The 20,500-nt window shown below is 37.7% G+C and overlaps 1 protein-coding gene across 1 annotated transcript; it reads left to right on the top strand.

Moving 5' to 3' along the window:
• The first annotated feature begins 212 nt into the window (after window positions 1–212).
• On the top strand, window positions 213–11,922 carry CDC45 (cell division cycle 45). The gene is made up of 19 exons (XM_058851682.1): window positions 213–263; window positions 1,077–1,136; window positions 1,436–1,528; window positions 1,978–2,115; window positions 2,694–2,837; window positions 3,769–3,824; window positions 4,416–4,464; window positions 5,078–5,139; window positions 5,530–5,580; window positions 6,357–6,476; window positions 6,851–6,982; window positions 7,362–7,460; window positions 7,701–7,862; window positions 8,068–8,206; window positions 8,496–8,579; window positions 9,054–9,172; window positions 9,596–9,672; window positions 10,230–10,296; window positions 10,958–11,922. Exons 1-18 carry the CDS (start codon window positions 213–215, stop codon window positions 10,292–10,294), a joined length of 1,701 nt encoding a protein of 566 aa, XP_058707665.1. The 3' UTR covers window positions 10,295–10,296; window positions 10,958–11,922.
• Window positions 11,923–20,500: the final 8,578 nt, after the last annotated feature.

Genomic DNA, 20,500 nt, shown 5'->3' with positions numbered 1-20,500 from the left:
CGCCAATCGTCACCGACTCCTTCGCATCCCATTGGCGAAGCTCCGGAAGGGATTGGGTAGCTGGGGGTGCAGAGGTGGAGTGGGGGACGTTCCTATTGGCCAGCGCTCCGTGAGGCGCGGACCAATGGGATACGAACCTGGTTTGGCGCCCAGTTTGAGCGGCGGCGGCGCGCACCCGCCGCCCATTCCCGCCGCGCGCTCCCGATCCCGCCATGTTCGTCTCCGACTGCCGCCGGGAGTTCTACGACCTGGTCGTCACCCAGGTGCGGGCAGCGGGCCGTGACCGGGGCTGGCGTGGCACCCCGAGCGCCCCGGCGGCGGGCGGAGCGGCTTCCTCTAGGGCTCTCTCCCGTCACGGCTCTCCCCACTTAGGGCCGCCGCGGCTCCCGCCGCCTCATGGCGCAGGGTTTGCTCTGCCGGCGGCGGCTGAGGCGCTCCGGTGCTCTGGGGCGGTGGTGGCCTCGCTGCGGGGGCTCCGGGCCGGGGGTTGGCGGCGGGGAGCACCGGGCAGGCGGTCGCGCTGAGGGCGGCGGGGCCGGCAGTCATCCTGGCCCTGAAAATCCCTTGCCCGGCTATTTTCCCCCTTCCCGTCTCATGGCAAAGCAGCGTCCGGGCGGTGAGGTTTCACCAGGAATTTCACTTACGGTTCACCTCCTTCGGCTAAAGTGTTTTTGTGTGCTCTGGATCTCATGCTTCACCACAACATCTGAACGATTTCTTTAAATGCCTTTCTAACCGTTTTAGTGTTATTTGCCCAGGCACTAAATATTGTTTTCTCTCATCTTTAATGTTTTTCTTGCAGTCTTTCTTGTAGCACATCTGTCTGCTGCTTTTATTTTTAAGCCAGGGTTTGCTTAACTCTGTTCACTGTGGATGTGTACGGTAAGGTGGTGAAGCTTTAGTTGGACAGCCTAAGTGATTAATTTTGGTCACAGTGTCCATTAAGAAGCAATCCTGTTTTATGCTTATAATGATCTCTATCTGGATTTCTGGTGTCTCAGTGTTCTATGCATTTCATGTACCAGCACACTCTATTTGGTGCCTACATTAATGCTATTATTTTGTTATTTTTACAGCGTGTTCTTCTTCTTGTTGCTTCAGATGTTGATGCATTATGTGCTTGTAAAATACTCCAAGTAAGTCTTGGTTCATTATAACTGCAGCTGATAGTAGAAGAAAATATGTATGTCCTGGGATCCCATAAATGGGTGTGAACTGGGAAGAGGGGGGAAAGGTTAATCAGCTTTTGTAACATTTGTTTCCATGAGTTATGGCACTGAAAACTGGTGAGTCGTAGTCTCAGAGCTCATGCAGATTTGTCATTTGGGATGCCTTTATTTTAAGGATTTGTGTGGAATAGAATCATAGCCTGGTGTAGCGTTGCAGGAGAGGCTGTTTCCACTCCCCTTTGCTAACAGCTGCTGCTTCCTTGCAGGCTTTGTTTCAATGCGACCATGTGCAATACACACTCGTGCCGGTGACTGGGTGGCAAGAACTTGAAACTGCCTTTCTGGAGCATAAAGATCAGGTGAAAAAATAATGGAAAATTTTTAAGCTGGAGCTTATTTTTTGTAAAGATAAACTTTTTCCCTTCCTGAATTTAAAATGTTGATACTTAAGCTCATTATTATTAGTGGTTACTTCAAAACTGTGGTTACATTTTAACATAATAGTAATAAACTTGTCAAGTTTTTAATGTCACCTCCACCAAATGTGCTATAATGTTAATAGAGTCGAATGAAGTTTGTGCACATTTTTGAGATATAAAGGTGCTGGTATTGGATGTCCAACATCTCTGAATTGTGCCTTAATTTGCCTTAACAAACGTTTTCTGCCTCAGAGACATCAAATATCAGAAAATAAACACAAGTTTTGGCAATGATGAGTGCTTTGGAGGTTTTGTAAACATGTTTTCATTTTTCCACATTTCCTGGCAATTTAAGTAACAAGCTTCTTTTTTTCTGCTTTTGTTTGCAGTTCAAATATTTTGTTCTTATTAATTGTGGTGCTAATGTTGACCTCCTGGAAATCTTGCAGCCTGAAGAAGACACTTTTTTTTTTGTTTGTGACAGTCACAGACCCATCAATGTAGTGAATGTTTACAATGACACACAGGTAAAAGCTTTTTCTTTTCATAATGAGCACCTCCCCACAGTGTGCTGGTGAGCAGTGTAGTGCTTTTCTGTATTTGTAAAACTGGTTAGAGCATTAGCTCGTAGGTCAGAAATCAACATTAATAAATAAAAAAATAAATATTTGCAGTAATAATGTACATGACCAAAAAAAATCCTTTTTGCAGTAGTGAAATCTCTAATGTTAGCAATGTAATAGTTCTCAGTAGTAAGCACCTGTTAATCTTGTTGCTGTAGATCAAACTGCTATAAATCAGAGGATAAACATCCTCCAGAATGTAACATGTATTATCTCTGAGCATCTAGCAGCACCTACAATTTAAAGTATTAATCACAAATTATTTTAACAAGCATTCTTTCAGTAATGCTCTAACAAAGAAATATGGATTTTTACTCTTATTTTCAATAAATCAATATGTTATTTGTATTAAAACCCAATGATTTGTTATGCCAGGAATGAATACAGTCCAAAATGAATTTTTAGTTTCTCTTACTAAGTTAGAGTGCATTTTGCTCACTGAATAAGATACTCACTCTAAAATACACTTTTCTTCCTGCTAGATTAAGCTGTTAGTCAAGCAAGATGATGATCTCAATGTTCCTGCTTATGATGACATCTTCAGAGATGATGAGGATGAAGAAGAGGACTCAGAGAATGAAAGTGATGGCCCAGAACCCTTAGAGAAGCGCAGACGTTTTGAAGAGGTTTGTTTCACTGCTGTGTTGTGAATGGAAGAAAAATAAAACTGCTATTACATATATTTTACATCATAATAATATTTGAGTTTAACAATTGTGTTCCATTAGATCACAAATCCAAGTGCAAGATATAAAAATAACCTTTTACAACAGATAGTTTCAGATAAACAAAATATTTATTTATCTGAACTACACATAAATATTTTCTCCAAATAAAAAAAAATGTTTTGAACTTACTTATGCATAGTTCTTTGTAGAATCAGTGAACTGGAGAGATCTGTTTCCTAATATGTGCTGTGGACTTGACAATCTAGCAATAGGACTTGTTTAGATATTAGCTCCTTTTACAAAAAAAGTGTTTGAGAAGATACAAGCTCACAAATAGTTTAGCAAAGCATTTTGTCCGTGCTTGTAGCAGTAAACTAACAAAATTATATTAAGTGTATGCATTAAATTAAATTTGCCATGTTACTTGTAGCATATTTTCTATTTATATTACAGGAGCAAGCAAAGGCATGAGACCAGCATTAAGGGACAACTAAATATAAAGACACCCTTAGATTTAACATGTATTTCATGTTATCTTTGTTGTCTTCCCATTAGCACTGTACCGTTTTTCCTACTAATATAAAAAGGGCACTATCTTAGCCAAAGAAGCTACCCATTCAAAGGAGAATTGCAAATACAAAAGCTTTTCTCAGATCTGTTAAATATTTCACAAAGATGTTACATGTGTTCCTTGGAAATATTTTTGATGATACTTTTTTCATTAGATGTTGTTACTGGCAATATTTTTTTTTCAGTAAAAGAAATTAATATTCTTAATGAAAATTTTGATTAACAATTTTTAATTAAGGTTTAAAAATTGAGGTGGTTAGATGTTAATATATTAGGGTATTTTTTCTAGCTGTTTAACATCCTGGAAATTAATTTACAGGAGGTAATAGAGAGGACGATGAAAAGACGACAAAGGCGAGAATGGGAAGCACGCAGGTATATAAATCTGTTTTTCTTATGTGGCTTCTATCTTTTTCTTTAATTCTTTGATTCAAATTTTGTTAAGAATACAAACACAAGATACCAAGCTGTGATTTGCAAGATGCTTTAGTTGTAATTGGGTTCAGAAAGTTGAGAGAGATATTTAATATATAAAAATAAAATGTCTAAATGGAGAAAGTTGTAAACAGTAATTGAATATTTGAGTACCACTAGGTGCATTGGCTCACTTCAAATGGTTGTAATATTCTTATCTATCTTGGGGTGAAATTTTTCCTTGTTTTCTACTTTTACAATGCCACTGAAATCAATAGGAATGAGAAGGAACAAATCAGATAAAATGGGATTTGAGGAATAGTGATGTAAAAAATTTTTCTTTTTTGCTTTATGAGTATATTTCGGTGTGGTTTCCATGTTGTTACTGAAGTCTGATTGCCATGCAGATAAACAATTTTTAGCCCAACTTTGGTATTTTTAATCACTAAAATGAAATTTAAATATTATTCACCATTTCTGGCTTATATTTTTAATTGGCTCCAATGACCAGTTCACCACTTAGTTAAATGTGGGTTTTTTTCCCCATTTTAGACGGGAAATTCTTTTTGATTACGAACAATATGAATATCATGGGACCTCAGTAAGTATAAACTCTGTTTGCCATAAAACTTCAAGGTAACAGTATAAAGGTAATTGGGCAATATCCAATGTTATAATTATCTATTACAATTATATCATTATCTAATAACACTATTCAATATAACAATATTATTGCATCTCTCTATTTTTGTATCTTATTGTATATATAAAATGCATCCTATATATATACATACAAGTAGTTTAACTTAATTTAATGTTTTCTGGTGCTTTTTTTTAGATCTTTTCAAGGGTATCTATCTATTTACAAAATACTGTCACAAATAGACTTGAGCATGTAGGGAGGTTGTTTTTCAAATTGTCAGGATATCCCAAACAGTGCTTAGGATATCAAACTGTTCTTTCTGTCATTTGGCCTCTCTGATTATTTATATTTTATTAAGTGTTTGCTTTATATATAATGCAGGTTTACAGAGCTCTCTAGAATATTTTTCTTTCTGCTTAATATCTTAGGAAGAAGCTGGCAGATTGTCAGACTCCAGGCTGATTTCTAGGGCTTTAGTAATGTGTACTGGTACTTGGCAGATTGAACTGTTCTATTTATTTAGTGAACTGTGTCTTGTGTTCATTTGTCTTTTTGCTTCTCCCTCTTGTAGTCTGCAATGGTGATGTTTGATCTGGCATGGATAATGTCTGAGGACTTGAATGACATGTTGTGGTAGGTTTCCATCATTTTTTTTAGAGATTGGAAGCTTAAACCTGTTGCAAAGACAGGCAAGATTTCCCAAAACTATTTGCTTTTACTATGAGATTCCATTTTCTTTAGGGAGAGGATGCTTGTGTTCAAATAAAGGATTCATCTGGGTAAATTAATTAAAAGCAACAACAGGTTTTACATGGAAAAGGAGAGAATGGTACTATATGTGTATGTCTGCAAAAGAGGGAATAATAGTTGATGGCTTTGTTATTAACTTCTCTGTACTGCTGGTAAACAATGTTTCTGATTTGCTCTCTCACGTATTTAGAGTTAAATATAATATACTCTATTGGAATATTTGTTGGTTTAACCTTTTCTTTCTATTTCTTTTTTTCAAAAAAAAAAAATTAGGTGGGCTATTGTTGGCCTAACAGATCAATGGGTCCAAGATAAAATCACTCAGTAAGAAAGATTTTTTTTTTTTTTAAATTTATCCTTTTTATTATTATTCTATCTTGTAAAATTTTGGTTTTGGGACTAATTAGCAACAATTAGTAGAGATCAGGAAACATAAGGGTATTATTATAACAGATATAAGTAATTAACTGTGATATTTAATATATTAATGCCTGAATGTTGTCTGTTGCCTTCCAAAAATAGGAATATATATATTTAAGAAATTATTTTTTATTATTTAGAATTTTTAAAGTAACTTTTTTTTTTTCACAAAATTATAAATCAGTCATTTCTAACCTGGGAGGAAATTGTGTTTAATGGTAGTTTACCTAAGCATGAACTTAATAGAGTTTTGTTAAGGGAAGAAATTTGTATATTCTGTATCCTCCAGGTTCCTTTACAGTTTTAGTTAAAAAGTTTCAGATATTTTTTCCTATTTTTTTGTTATTTCCTACTAGATATGATCAGAATTCTAGTATTACCATGTGTAGACTTTAATTCTGGTGTTATATTTTCACTAACACATGGACATTTTAAAAGAGATAAATGTAATAAGTAGCTGATTTCATTGGTCAGTCTACTCTTTGGTTTGTTTTTTTTTTGTTTTAATTGCCTGGATAAAAAGATGAATATTGAAAAAACATTATTTAATGAGTTGGGAGGGTTTAAAATGTATCTACAGTTCTCATGCTGCTGAGTTTAGGAAGCATTTTTATTTTCTTGTAATCAAAACCAAAAATTCCCAGGCAGAAAGTGAAGTGACCAACTTGTTTTTGTTTCAGGATGAAGTACGTGACTGACATTGGAATCCTGCAGCGCCACGTGTCTCGCCACAACCACCGCAACGAGGATGAAGAGAATTCTCTGTCCATTGACTGCATGAGAATTGCATTTGAATATGAGTATCCTTAAAGAGGGTCTGGGGAAAATGCACACTTACCCCTCTGGTGAACCCCTCTGGGATTTTTATCTAGGGAAAAAAAAATGCCAGCACCATCTCTGCTGAGAATGGAAATAAAATAAAGGGAAATCTGAATGTTTTGTTGTGCATGAATCCCTCTTTCAGCAGCTCATGGGGCTTCAGTTCAGCTTAACCTTTCAGGACTGGTCACAATTCCACATTGCTACTCTTGTGTTACATCACCTGAGCTTTTCACTGCATTTTATGCAGCACAGACATCAATATGTAAGGGCAGCTGAATCCTTTCCTACTTGTGGAGTTTGTAGGGTCAGAGGATATTTGTGTTTGCAATTATTTGCCGTAACTCCTGCTCAGCCTGCGCCTGGCACTGTACCAGCACTGGTCTCTCTACGAAAGTCTCTGTAACACCTCCTACACCTCTGCCAGCCTCAAGCTTTGGTCTGTACAAGGGCAGAAGAGGCTCCAGGAGTTTTTGGCTGACATGGGGTGAGTTACAAAAATCTGGATCATTTTTTTCAATGACTTACAGGAAAATATTCAGAACATAGCTTGCAAGTACTCAAGCTGTCAGTTTTTAAATATGATTGTGGGGCTCTGAATAGCTGGCAGTGTCTCTGAGTCACACAGCTTGTGTATTGGTTTACAAGGAACACTTGCTGTATGTCTTTATGGAATGGCAGCTCAGTAAAGTAACCTTTGCTTCCTTGCATCCACTTTTCAATGACTGAAAAAATGAATGCATACAAGCTTAGTCAGACTTAACCTTGTAAAATTATATAACAATTTTAAATGTCCTATGAGAAAAATGTAAAGTACTTGTTTCTTCTGGTGTACCTGTCAGTGAAGTTTTTCCTTCTGTTCTTAGTTTGCCCTTGAAGCAAGTGAAACAGAAATTTAATTCCATGGACATGTCTTTGAAAGAAAATCTTCGGGAGATGATTGAAGAATCTGCAAACAAATTTGGGTAAATTGTTTTAAATACAAAGGTTTTATCTGAAAATACTTTTCAATTAAGTTCAAATATTTTTATATGAAGAAGATGTAATATGTTGTTTTTAAAAATATGATTCTTAGATTGGCAAAGTAACACTAGATTTGTTGCAAATGTTAGGATAAGATTTTTCTTCATGGTCTTAAGATTGACATACTGGGGAAGACAGGTGGTCAATGTTGATAATAAACTTTCCTGTATTTCATTTTGCAGAATGAAAGATTTACGAGTTCAGACTTTCAGCATTCACTTTGGCTTTAAGAACAAGTTCTCAGCAAGTGACATAGTTTATGCAACAACTTCTCTCATGGAGAACATAGAGAAAGAGGGGTCTGAAACAACTAATTTCATTAAGGCTTTGGACAGTCTCTCCAGGTACTGAAAATATGCCTCTTCAGTATTTTGCAATTTTATTTAGGGAAATGTATTAGGATTATGGATCTGAAATATGAACTCTTGCTTCATAAACTATTGAAGAAAAAAAATCAAAATATCCCTGTGAATAGTGTTTAGATATAATTTTTATGTGAAAACCTTTATTCTACTAAGAAAGTTTCTATTTTTATTCTTTTTGTTGCAGGGGTAACCTGGACAAGCTGCACCAAGGACTGGACCTAGCCAAAAAGCAATTACGTGCCATTCAGCAGACAGTGGCCAGCTGTATTTGCACCAACCTTATCATTTCTCAGGGGCCATTTCTCTACTGCTCCCTCATGGAGGTCAGAATTGTGTTTGGGTTCTCGTTTGACTCCTTTTTGACTGTATCATCTTTGAATAACAATTTCCCTAGGTGCTTGACACAGCAAGAACTACTCTATAAGAAGGAGCCTGTGTCTCTGTGCTATGCTGTCCTCTGATGGGTCAATACTGACATTGCTCTGAACTTCCCAAAAGCAGACTCAGCCCTCACAAATGGGAGAGGGCTTCTAGGCTTGTCAGTAGATTATAAAACTAAGTAAGTGTAAGAATCATCTTGGGTTGTAATTGAAATAATTCTTCTTTTCCTAGGGCACACCAGATGTGAAACTGTTTTCTAAACCGGTGTCTCTATGTCTGCTTAGTAAATACTTACTGAAATCATTCATTTGCTCTGTAAGTAAATCAAAAGCATTTGACTAACAAACTTCTGGCTGGTTTAATACTTATTGTTCTGTCAGATACTTCTTAATTAGTTGATTATTAAAAGCATTATAGGAAACTATTAATAATGTTTTTCTGCTGATTGATTGGATGATTTTAGCATATTTGTGAATGCTGCTCTAGGGAAGATACTTATTTAAAGACTTCATAGCATTGGGTTTTCATCACTAAGATAATTGCAATCTAAACATTTGTGTAATTTTTTAAGTTTTGAGGGAGTACATCACTGAAATTTCTATTAGTCCTTAAAGTGACTTTTACTGTAAGGAATAAGTGGATCAGGAGATCCTGTAAAGAAACCACCTTCTGTTGAACTGCAGAGTATCTGTATCCTTAGGTAGCTATTTGTAATGCTATCTCACATGGAGAACTGATATTAAATTGCCTTCTGAGCCTTGTGTAACAAAGAGGTTTTCTGACTTCCAGACAAAAAACAAACGTTGCAAGCTGCTGCCCCTGGTCATGGCTGCACCCCTGGATGTTGAACAGGGAACTGTGATCATGGTGGGGATTCCTCCAGAGACAGAAAGCTCGGACAAGAAGAAGTAAGCAAAGTGTTTACAAGTTCTAAACCTGTTTTTGAAGCATATATATATTTCCTATACCTATTTAGCACTGATTATGTTGACTTGAATTGTATCCTTCTCAAAAACACACCTTCTGCATACAGTGTGCCTGAGGTACTTTGAGAGAGGATACAGATCTTCAAGACCTTCCTTGCAAGGTTTTATTTTTTCCTTCCCTCTTAAAAGAGGGTACATAGTTCACTACATGTCCTGTGACTTCATTTCTAAAAGCCTCCAATGTAAAGAATTTTTCACATGAATAAGTGAGGTGTTGAATACAGGGCACCTGTAAAAACATCTGGAAGCCATTTCCACTTCTCAGCCAGGAGAAAGTTCCTTGCTCCTACCCAAGTAAACATCCTTTCCCGTGACACTCATTCGTATTTTCTGCTCCTGCCTCAGCTTTTTTGGAAGAGCCTTCGAGAAGGCTGCGGAGAGCACCAACTCACGGACACTGCACAACCACTTCGAGATGTCGAGTGAGTAGCGGGGCCCGCAGGGGGCGGTGCTGCTGCGGCCACAGCCTCGGCCCGGGCTCCGAGCGCTGCCTCCCGCTGCAGAAAGCTCAAACCAGCTCAGCTTTTGGAGCCAGGCTGCATTTTACATCCACTAACGGTTTGCACTTCACTTCACAGTCCATGATGTTATGTGTGAAGGCTTTAAATTTAGCAGCCAGATCAAGCACGGTAATGATGAGACACTTAGGCAGAGAAATCAGCCTATCTTGCACGTGCTTAAAAAAAGAGACAGGCTTTCTAAATAATTTCTACTTATCTATACCTACATGTTGAACATACAAAGAAATAGTCTTAAATTTAAGAAGTGCCTGCTCTATTGTGTAGTGACCACCTAGAAATTAGTTTGCTATGATTTAAGCACAAGATAAACAGTATCCATTGCATTTTGTCCAAATAGCTTCTCCCTCTTAAAGCTGAATAAGAATATAAATTAGCATACTCAGGCTTATTGTTCAAGTGTGACATCTAGTATATCTTTCAGTTATTTGCATCCTGTAATAAAATATTTCATATTTTAGTAATTGAATTGAAAACAGAAGATCGGAGCAAATTTCTGGATGCGCTAATTTCTCTATTGTCCTAAAGGTAAGACACTGTAAGAATTAATTTAAAAAATATTACAAATCAAGTAACCTGCTACTATCTGTAGAATATTTTTTTAAAATGTGGCAACTTCTAGTGAAAATATAAATTGAAGATAAGAGTTTCTTACCAAGACAATTGTTTTCCTTTGGAAGAGGAGGCAGACAGTGTGTAAGCAAGATTTTTTCTTCCCTAGAGAAGAGATTTATTTAAGTTTCATCATCCATGAGCTTCTCTGTCATTGTTTCTAACTTTTTGTGGCTTTTTAACTTAAGGTGGAAAAGGAGCATCTGTTTGTGTTGTGAGAGAAATGGCAATATCAGCTAATTGTAACTGATACTGGTACTGACATTTAATTCTGATGCTTGAGTTTGAGCTTGGGATGGAATTTGGGCCTCAGCAGTGCCACTAGCTTAGATGATAATGCAGAATTTGCCTTTTTCTTTCCCAGTGTTAGAGTTGTAGCCTAGGTTGGTGTGTAGTTTTTACCTGGAACAGAGATGGGGATATAAGACTTTATTTGTAGTTAGTGAAGCAGTGAACTAGTTCAGAGCTGCTTGTTAGACAGCAGAGACATGCATGGCTTACAGGATTTCTACAGCCATTTTTTTCTTTCTTTGCTCTTTAACTATTGATTCTTTTGTCTTTTGCTCTTGTTATACAGTGGTGCATTTTGGCTTCTTGTGCTGGAAGCTGAGGATGAGACCCTCTGAAATTATTTTGGCTGTTCCAAAGTTCATGGTGCTCCAGTTTTGGTGTATCTTAGGTACCGGTACAGGCCTGGACTGGTGTTTTTATGCCTTTTGGGAGGTCAAAAGGATTTTGATCTCAGCACAAAGATATTGAACTCTTCTTTTTCTAAACATCCCACCCTGGTAATGGCAAAAGCTGTCACCTGGTATTTGTACATTGGATTTCTATTTATCAAGCCTGCTTTTATTAGTAGACATACACTTGCGATATTGAGTTGTTGACTGATAACAAAAAATTTATATTACCACTCAAATGTGCTTTTAAAATTGTCTAGAATGCTTTTTATTTTTTTAATCAAACTGAAACTCCTTGAAGTTCTAGAATGTTGAAGTTTGTTAGTGTTATCAGATTGAAGTCCTGTAGTTTAATTTAAAGACTTGTTTTGTGAGAGGAGTTTTAAGATTTTAGGGTTTTTAAAATCCAAATACTGAGTAACTGCCAAATACCAAATGAAAAATCCAGGGAATGCCAGTGTCAATAAAGCCTTTTTGGTGTAATGCATTGTGATACTGTAATGTCACGTGTAGCTTGACTCTGGGAATAATTTTCCTGGAAGGAGGCTGAAGTACTATGATAATTCTGTGTAGACTGAAATATTGACAGATTACCTTATCCTGTTCCATAGCAGATTTCGTTTTACTTTGGTCATATGAAATGGCTTGTTGGCCTTATTCTGCTGTGCCTTGGTGGCTGTGTACATGTGGAATGCTCTCCTACTTGAACTGTTTGCTTGAATTCACTGTGACTTCAATGTTTTCATGTATTATACTGAATACATAGAGGTTGTGTATCATTGCATCACTCTTTGTACATATTTTAATACAGATTAATTTAATATGAAATGTGATTTAAATGTAGCCAACAGAAACCTAATTAAACTATCTATTTTTATTCAAAAAAAAATTGGCTTGGGTTTTTTTAAAATCTTTTTATATATTGTCACTTTATCTGAATAAAAATCCCTGTGCCAAGCTGGGATGGCTAAAAAATTGTATTTCCTAAAATAAAGTAATGCTGCATTTTGGTTTGCATGCTTCCTAGATAGTATCAGCAATAAATTATATCGTCCCTTACCAGCACATTTTGGGTTTTACAGAGCACACAGAAATGTTATCCCTTTTCTGAACTATCTTCCTGGGCTTTCCTAGGTCTTTGGAAATAGAAACACAGAAATTTTTGCTGTCTTTTGAACAAGTAGTGTCAGGCCAATTAATATGTAAAAGGTAGGATTGTTTAGTGACACTGAAGTGCACTTCTAAATATTTTCACTTTATCTTTCAATTGCAAACTGCTAAGTTAAGTTTAAGATAAAGGTAAGAAATTCTTTCATTTATCATGAAAAGATCACTGCCATTTCCACAGCATTTAATGACTAACTAGTTCAGCCCTATCGTACATTTAAGACTTCTTTTACTAGGTGACTGCCATATATTGAAAAATGGACAAATTTTCAGGCACAAGCACCCTTTAGCTTCAGCATGTTGTGTGATACTGGGAGGATGAGGAGTAGGAGCTAGCTTTTTTCTGTGATGTGTTGGTAATTGCTTTGCTGCTAGGTTCTTCAACCAAACGTGTGTAACGTAAAACATAAATTTTCCTTGTCCCTTCTTTATTGTTATTGTTGGTTGGTTGGTTTTTGCTGGTTTTTAAGGTTCAGTTTTTCCCAAGATCTGCTGGAAATGCCAAGAACTCTTTTGCAAATTTTAGAATTGAAAAGCTGTTGAACTGATTCCCAGGACATCCAAATGTGTCCATAAATCAGTCAGGAGTATGGAATGCTGTGTAAAAAGGAAGTTATTAAATCTATATGGCCACCTGAAGAAGTCTCTGCCATTGGCAGATAAACATTTTGCACGTCAGCATTTTACAATGTGGGCAGTAGAATCCAATGCTTATGTAATTTATTTTATGCCATAGAATTATGCTATACTACCTGGAGAACAATTGTATGAGGAAATTGTGGAGCAGTTTCATTCAGCAGCAGAAACTTGGTTTGAGTGACCCATTGAAATTTGTGTAGTTTGGGTAAAATGGTCACTTGACATCTCTCCCTGAAGAGATAAATATGCTTTTGATTGATTATCCCACAGAAATTGTGGCTCTAATGAGTAATTTTAAAATAAATAGAGCACTGAGAAATCAACTTAACCTCTTAAATATAGTCATATTCCACCTAGCTATGTCCAAATGCAAATAGCAACGCTCCTTAAGGATTACACTGAAGCTGCAGTAACTCTTCCAATTTTTTTGCTGCTGTAATAATGGCTTCCTAATCAGTTCTTTAAATACTTCTGCTGCTGCTAATCTGAAAACAATAACAATATGAAACAAATAATTTAAATTTTTTTTGTTTTCTTAACAAAAAATTATGAGAATCCTTAAATACCAAAGTACTGAAGCAGCTGAACAAGCTGATTTATACTGTTCCTGCTCAGTGATTCATGGCTGTTTTCTTTTTGGGGTGATAAATTTAAACATAATTGAAATTGCACAGTAAGGACCTGATTTGATTGGAATTGAAATGAATCCTTTTCCACAAAGAATTGTGGTGATTTAATAGACTTTTACTTACCAATTGGCTGCATAGTGGGTAAGAATTAATTCTTATCTCCTTTCCTATTTCTCTTTAGGGAAAAAAAAAAATAAAATTAAGGAATGTTATAACTTCCTTGTATGAAGGACCTGCATGGTCTGTGCCAGTTTGTGGCAAAAACAGCCACAGGGGGAGGCCAATGGGCTTTGGTCAGTTCTTGGCCTCTCTAATGTCAGAAGCAGGTGCTAGGGAAGGGTAGAGAAACAAAGCAGTTGCATTTGATGCTTCCTCCCAGACACAAACAAGTGCTGTCCCAGTCCTTGTGCTCAAGGCCATCCTGAGCCAGGTGTGGTTGCTGTGTATGTGCTCACTGTCAGTCATTATCTGGAAATTTGGATTTGCTTCCTCCTGGATCCTTGGAAAATTCTAGCCTCTGCAATATTTTGTGGTGGGCAGATCTGCAGCCTTGCTAGATATTGTATGAAAAACTACAACCCTATGGAATAGTGTAATTGTGCTGATCGTTCTTTTTACTGGAAGTTAAAATCTCTACAATGATTTCTAAGCAAATTATGTTGCAAAGATTCATTATTTTTACTTGCTATAGTAAAACCTTTCATTATAAAGGACAGAAAATATTTCTGGGTTGAATATTGGGAGATATTAAGGGATTTTGCCTTATCTACAGGAGTATGTGTTTATCACCAGACTTTTATGCTTATAGATGAAAATACAGCTGGTCCTAACAACAACAGGAGCTCTAGTTCATGAGCAATATCAAATTTAGCTTCAGTATATGCTAATTCTTCCCACTATTATTCCCTGTGACTCCTCTCTTAGAGCCTACTGCTCTGCTTTTATGGCAGAAGCAATAAATCGGAGGCATTTCAGAATCTGATGGTTTTGGTTGCTCTATCAACAATTTGAATTTATATTAGTAAATAGCAATCATCATTTGAAAACCTGACAGGATCTGAGAGAGCCATTGCAGTCTTAAAATGCTGGATGGATTGCAGGAGAGCTGTTCGATTGGTTAGTTAAATCCTATGTACTCTAGAGAACTCAGGTAGGAAAAGTACCTCAGAATTGTCATGTTTGGCCATTTTTTATGCTTCAGTTTCACTTTTTCCACTCCTGTTTTCAGGATGACATTTGCAGTGCTCACCTGTCCAGAAATATAAGAGAAATAAAACTTTACATCGCTCTGATCACTAGTCTGGAGTACCACAGTTGTAAAGTCCAGAAGAGGAAGTTTTAAAATCAGTCTCTTTTGTACAGGAGTTCTTTGAAGATGGTTTTGTTGTGTTGAATTGGCCTCTCAGGGTGTGCTGATTTGTAAAGAGGGGAGCAGTACAGAGCAGTGCTTATTAAAAGAGAAATGTACTAATCACAAGTGAGGAGGAATCAAAACATAAAATACCAGGACTCATGGCAAAAAACAGTGTCATTTGTTGATTTTAGGGTACATCTGTCAATGGTTTTGATGGTTTTAATTCCCTCATAGAAGGATATTCTTGAAAACATTCTTCTGAAAGTTCCTTTGTGAGGAAGTCTGGCTTGAGGGAAAGAAAGCAGTGAAATGTTTGTTTCTTTAAATGGAAAAATTGAAATCCCTCTTGGCACTCATGTACCATTGTTGGCTTCAAGGTGGTACTGAAAGTTCCCTTGGAGCAGATTCAAGAACTGAAAAATATGCTGCCCAGAGTGGAACTCAAAAATGCCACCTTTATGTACAAGCATTTGGGTTATAAACACACACTTAGCAGGAAATATTGCAGAACATTCACTAGGGAAAGAAAATTGTGGGAGCTTTTTATTTCAGACCGGACGCCATTCTTTTAAAGCATTTGAGTTTTGAGTTTTGTCGTTCAGAAGGTGGCAGAATTAGAGAAGAAATACAAAGGTCAAACATGTTGAAAATAGGCAAGAAATCCTTAACTTCATGGTACCTAAATTCATGGCATCCCTGGGTCTGACAGAGCAGAGAATGTGGGTTTCCCCATCACTGCTGCTGTGTGATAGAATAATTTTGACTTCCTCTGCCCCCTCAAGGCAGCTGTGGCTGCTGGGTTGCTATCCTGGCATGTGTTACCTTGACTTGCTGTCTGCTCCTGGTGTGTATCTGGACAATACAGTAAGATCTCAATAACCAGAGATAAAGACTTGTCTGGTAATTTGATATCACAACAAGCATTTAGCAGAGTTGCTGACGCATGCTATTCTCAATGAGCTGAAGGATCACAAGTCATTCTTAAATCAGAATTAGAACCAATCCCATAGGAATTTATGGGCAAGCCTAATCATATCTCATGAACTAAACTAAGGTAAAATGTATACACAAGCTGTATCACAACATAGTTCCTTGCAGTGCCGGATCTGGGTTTATTTTATTAAGAGATCTGGGGATTTTTTTATTTCTTGGTTCAATAACATCCTTCTCTGAAGTCTTTACCACTTGCTTAAGAACTGTAGATGACTTCACTGGGTATTCCTTCATGTTAATGACTAGATTGCCTGTGTTAGACAAGTACCATGAAATTCTGGGTCCTTTGTTTTCTTTTCAAAACCAGTTTTAATTGAGATGATTCCTTTCTGGCCCTTGCAAAAGAGATAATACTCCCTTACAACAAAAGGGTGCTGTCTTTTATAGCACTTAGGGTCGCCTCTTCTCACCGCTGCAGCTTGTCTGTGTTTGCAGTCCCTGTGGTGTTGGTGTCTCTTTCCACTGTTTAGCTCAGTGGAATTTACTTTCATTTAATCATTCATTTGCAGCATGTCAGTGGAAAATCGGGGGTACCTGCCATTGAATTGGAAAGAATTCACAGGGACAGTCAGCTCTTAGTATGTTTTTATTTGCTGAAAGGAGCGACCAAGGGGCTCTCAAAATAAATATGCCATTAATAATGACCTACTGTGTGATCTGAAAGTCTAACTGGATCAGGAGCCTAAAAGGAAGGAGCACGTAAAATGGTGCTTTCTTTAAACACTGGTGTGGTCAGTGTGGTAATTCAGGACTCAAACGGCAAGAATACAGCATGTCCTGGACCAAGCGTGCTCTGAGGTCTGAGATTACCTTCTCAGGCCCTGGCTAAGTTACTCTTCTGAGAACATGCACTGACCAAAATACCCCCTCCCTATTGTACAGGATGACATTCATCTTTAAAAAAATGAACGTTATAAATTTTTTCCTGAGCCTTCTGTGCTTCCTTCAGGGAAGTCTCTTTAAACTGGAAATGGCTTTGTTGCATCATGAAAGCTGTTAAAATTAATAATTTTTTTAAAAAATGAGATACTCGCCAAACAGTTCTGGGCTTTTCCAGTGGTAACTGCCAAGTTCAAAGAAATGCTTTAAAGGAGTCTTTGGCTATGTCCAGTTAATCACTTGTGCAGGGACAGACTGGCTTGGGAGCTTTTTTTAACAGGTTCTCAAATTTGAAAAGCTGTTGCCCTACAATGGAAAAAAGATCTCAACAGCTGCAAAACTAGTGCTATAATATAATTCTGCAATGTGATCCTTTAGCTGAGAACTGTGGTGTTTTCATGGTGCCATTTGGTATGTGCCAGACTGCTCAAATAATTGCCTTCTAAACAGAGCCAGGGCTTGTTTAGTGTTTAATTTACACTGTCCATGTTTGCCTCAATTACACAGTCACTGTTTGCTAGGTTAAATCAATATCCAGTTTTCAGATATATCCAGATTTCTAGAAATCCAATTTTGTCTATAATTGAGAGTTCAGGTAACTGTCTAGTACCAGACCAGATTACCACCCAAGACTGACTTCGGTATTTTCCTTGGGAAGTTTAGAATGTTGTCTGTCATCTCAAGCTTTACTTTCTCACTTGCTAAAATCTTCATGGCTGAAAACATTTTCTTTAAAAATATAAAACCTGGTATGGTGTTCATTATTTATTGCTCTTGTCAGTAAAATGCATTACCCTCCAGGGTTAACGGCTCTGCAAGTGTGTGCTATCAGAACAGCACCATTTCTGGACTGTGTAAAAGTTACATTTTGAAAAATTAAGCACAGTCCTTTAAAGACCTGTGTGCACATATTGTAAAGCACCCATGGAATTTCCCAGACATGTCTGTTCTAGGGAGGGAAATACTGTCCCCCTAAAACATTCTGAGGAAAAGCCAAACCACCCTGCAGTTTTTCCCTCTCTGCCTGCCTGTTTTCTCTCCTTGTGAGATTTTTCTGCATGTGTTATCTACCTCTAACGTTAATCAAAACTGCCTCCCATTCTTCCTACCAAAGGACTGAATCTCCCTCCAGTGTTTAGGTTTCTTTATCCTGTTATTGGGCTGCAGTTTGTTCACACCCACAAAAACAGCATACATGGGTGTTGGATTTGGTTACCTGCTTTGCAAATCCAGTGTGTGCTGCTTCGTGAACATGAAGAAGGGGAAGAGTATTGTTGTTTCAGCTGGTTCCACTTGCTGTGTAGCCATGGAAGTAGATTAGCTGATATCAGTGTTAAGGACAGAGTAATTAAAACAATAACTTAATGAACATATCCTTTTTTATGAGAGTTTTTCCTTGCAAAAGCTACTGAATTCTGACTCATTTTTCTGACTCATACTGAATTGCTGGCTCCTGTTGTAGAATATCCCCTTAGAATATCCCCTGAGCATAGCACTGTGTCAAAGGGACAGAGCTTTCTAATTGCTGCGTACAAAACTGAGAAGGGGACCTGAAAAAGGCTGCAAATGACAGGGTGAAGTACAAAAATAGAAAATAAAGAATTGAGAGGAAAAGAGAGACTGAGTAACAATAGAGGGTAAGCAGTAAATCCGGTTTGCCTTTCTAGCTCAGGAAGGTGTCTTGGAATCTGTATTTCAGGGCACCCACTGGGTGGTCACCAGAGCTCTTTGAGTGTGTGAAATGAAATGGAAAACAATAGCTCAGCAGCAATTGCTTTTTTCCCTCTGATGAGGTGTTCCTTGAATTGCCAGCACGACTCCTGCTTGATTTAGCAGTGAATACAGCCAGGCATTTCCTGAAACGACAGCACTACATGGTGCTATTAGAAATGCTAAGTGAAAGGTTCTGCTGTGAATAACGAGGGAAAGGGAATAGGATACGGGAGTGTGTCCCACTAAACTGTCTGTGCAACAAAAGGGAGAATGAAATGTAGCACAGCTGCACAGGGGTCATCTACCCAGTCTGAAAACCCTCATCTCATTCCACAAATAGGTGATAGGAACCAACAAGACTGTTTGAAAGAGATACCTCTTTGGAATGGTTAGGAGCTAAAGCCGGCTTTGTTGTCTTACTAACTTGTCTTCTTTTTATTTTAACTCATATTATCTAATAAACTCTCAACTATGTCAATTCTCATGGGGAATTTTTGCCAGTAAATGTAGATATTGTTTGTGTTCTGGGCCAATATCCCATTCTGACAAGTCTCAGTGTATGTATATATCAGCTAACTCATCTGTTCCATTATCTGCAAATAACCAATTAATGATTCCTTTCAGAAATGCTGTCTTCTCTGAGCTGTTCAAAGATACAAATACAGTGTATGGCTCCAAGAGTACTGCACTGACTTGGCAGAAACTATTCAAGAATCACTGCTACCCCTCCTCCTCACTGATTGCAGCCCTTAGGAAAGAAATGTGATGACCCCTCATTTTTTTGTTATTCAGCACATTTTTTTGGTCTTCTCTTTCATTAAACTTTGTATTTCCTCTTTTTCTCACCTTCTTCTTTCATCAGGATGGATGTTAGAGATCTCATGCAAATGGAGTTTATGCAAAAGGACATTACTGTGAGAGATTAATTAGTTATTAGCTAAGCAACATCTAGTCTCATCTCATGCCTTTTTATTTAGTCACTTGTGCTGGTTTTTATCCAGTGTCCAATCACTCATATTCTCTCCTTTTGTTTTTAGAACAAATAAACTTGTACATTGCTGAGATCAGTTTTAAAACCTCCCACTGTCCAGGGCATTCACCACCTCACCTACACACATGTTATATGTACTATTTTCTAGTCTGTTAAAAAAATCCTTTCCTATTGTACTTTCAACTTGGGTACAATCTGAAACAAAGTTAATTGTAGTTCTACATTTACATTTTAAGTTAATTGAGCTCTTTAGTTTTTGCTCCTGCCCTGGATACGTTCATTTCCGTTTCCAGGCTCTCATTGCTGTTAACTGTTTATCCGTGTTCAGTGTCTTTTGCTGTCACCTCAGACACTCAGTTTGGTGCCTACAGCAGTGTGGGGTCTTACCCCACTTTGCTCATTATAAAGCACTAACATTATGTCTTTCCTTCTTCTTCCCGAGTTAAGACCCTTCTGTTTGATTCAAACTTCCTTGCAAGGTCACAAAGTGAAATTTCACAGCAGTTTAAGAGCTCCTGCATCCTGCCTGTGTTATGAGGCCAAGACAAACCTAAGACATTCTGGTTCAGGAGAAGGATTGCAGTTTGACCTTTTCTTCACAATCTGAATTCCTGTGTAGCAACAAGTGCTAAAACTGAAATTCTCAATTTATTATTGTGATGTGATTCAGATTTCAGTACCTCTATTAAGGGGAAAAAACTTGATCTTACAATTTAGCACCCCCTCCCACCCTGTCTTTGAAGTGGGCTTGTTTTCTACACACCAGTGGAGTTCAATACTTGCACTGCAATCTGCCAGAGGCCATTTCTGCAAGGCTGTGAATACGTTTTGCAGACAGAAAGCAAAAAAAAATCTCCAGTCTTGTGAGAGAAGCAGGAGAAAAAGGGGTTGCTCTTCCTACCACCAGTGATCAGCCTTTAGGACAGATGTCAATAGTGGCTTCAGAGTGTGAAATGAGCACGTACAGCTTCCAGGTATGAAGTCAGGATTGCTGCACTGAACTAAAAGTGCAGGTTCTAAAGAATGTAATCAGCTCTGCAGGAATCTGGGCAGGATGCCATGGATAATAGCTTTC

The sequence above is a fragment of the Poecile atricapillus genome, chromosome 16, assembly GCF_030490865.1.
Source record: "Poecile atricapillus isolate bPoeAtr1 chromosome 16, bPoeAtr1.hap1, whole genome shotgun sequence".
NCBI classification, from domain to species: Eukaryota; Metazoa; Chordata; class Aves; order Passeriformes; family Paridae; genus Poecile; species Poecile atricapillus.
The sequence above is the reverse complement of the archived record's forward strand: the minus strand, read 5'-3'. Positions and strand labels throughout refer to the sequence as shown.

What these genes read in the sequence shown, in the direction of transcription:
- CDC45 (XM_058851682.1), top strand. Translation starts at nt 213, where the DNA reads ATGTTCGTCTCCGACTGCCGCCGGGAGTTCTACGACCTGGTCGTCACC. An exon ending in AGAATTGCATTTGAATATGA is followed by an intron (nt 6,477 to 6,850) that starts GTATCCTTAAAG and finishes ACTCCTGCTCAG; the next exon opens with CCTGCGCCTGGCACTGTACC. An exon ending in GCTTTGGACAGTCTCTCCAG is followed by an intron (nt 7,863 to 8,067) that starts GTACTGAAAATA and finishes TTTTTGTTGCAG; the next exon opens with GGGTAACCTGGACAAGCTGC.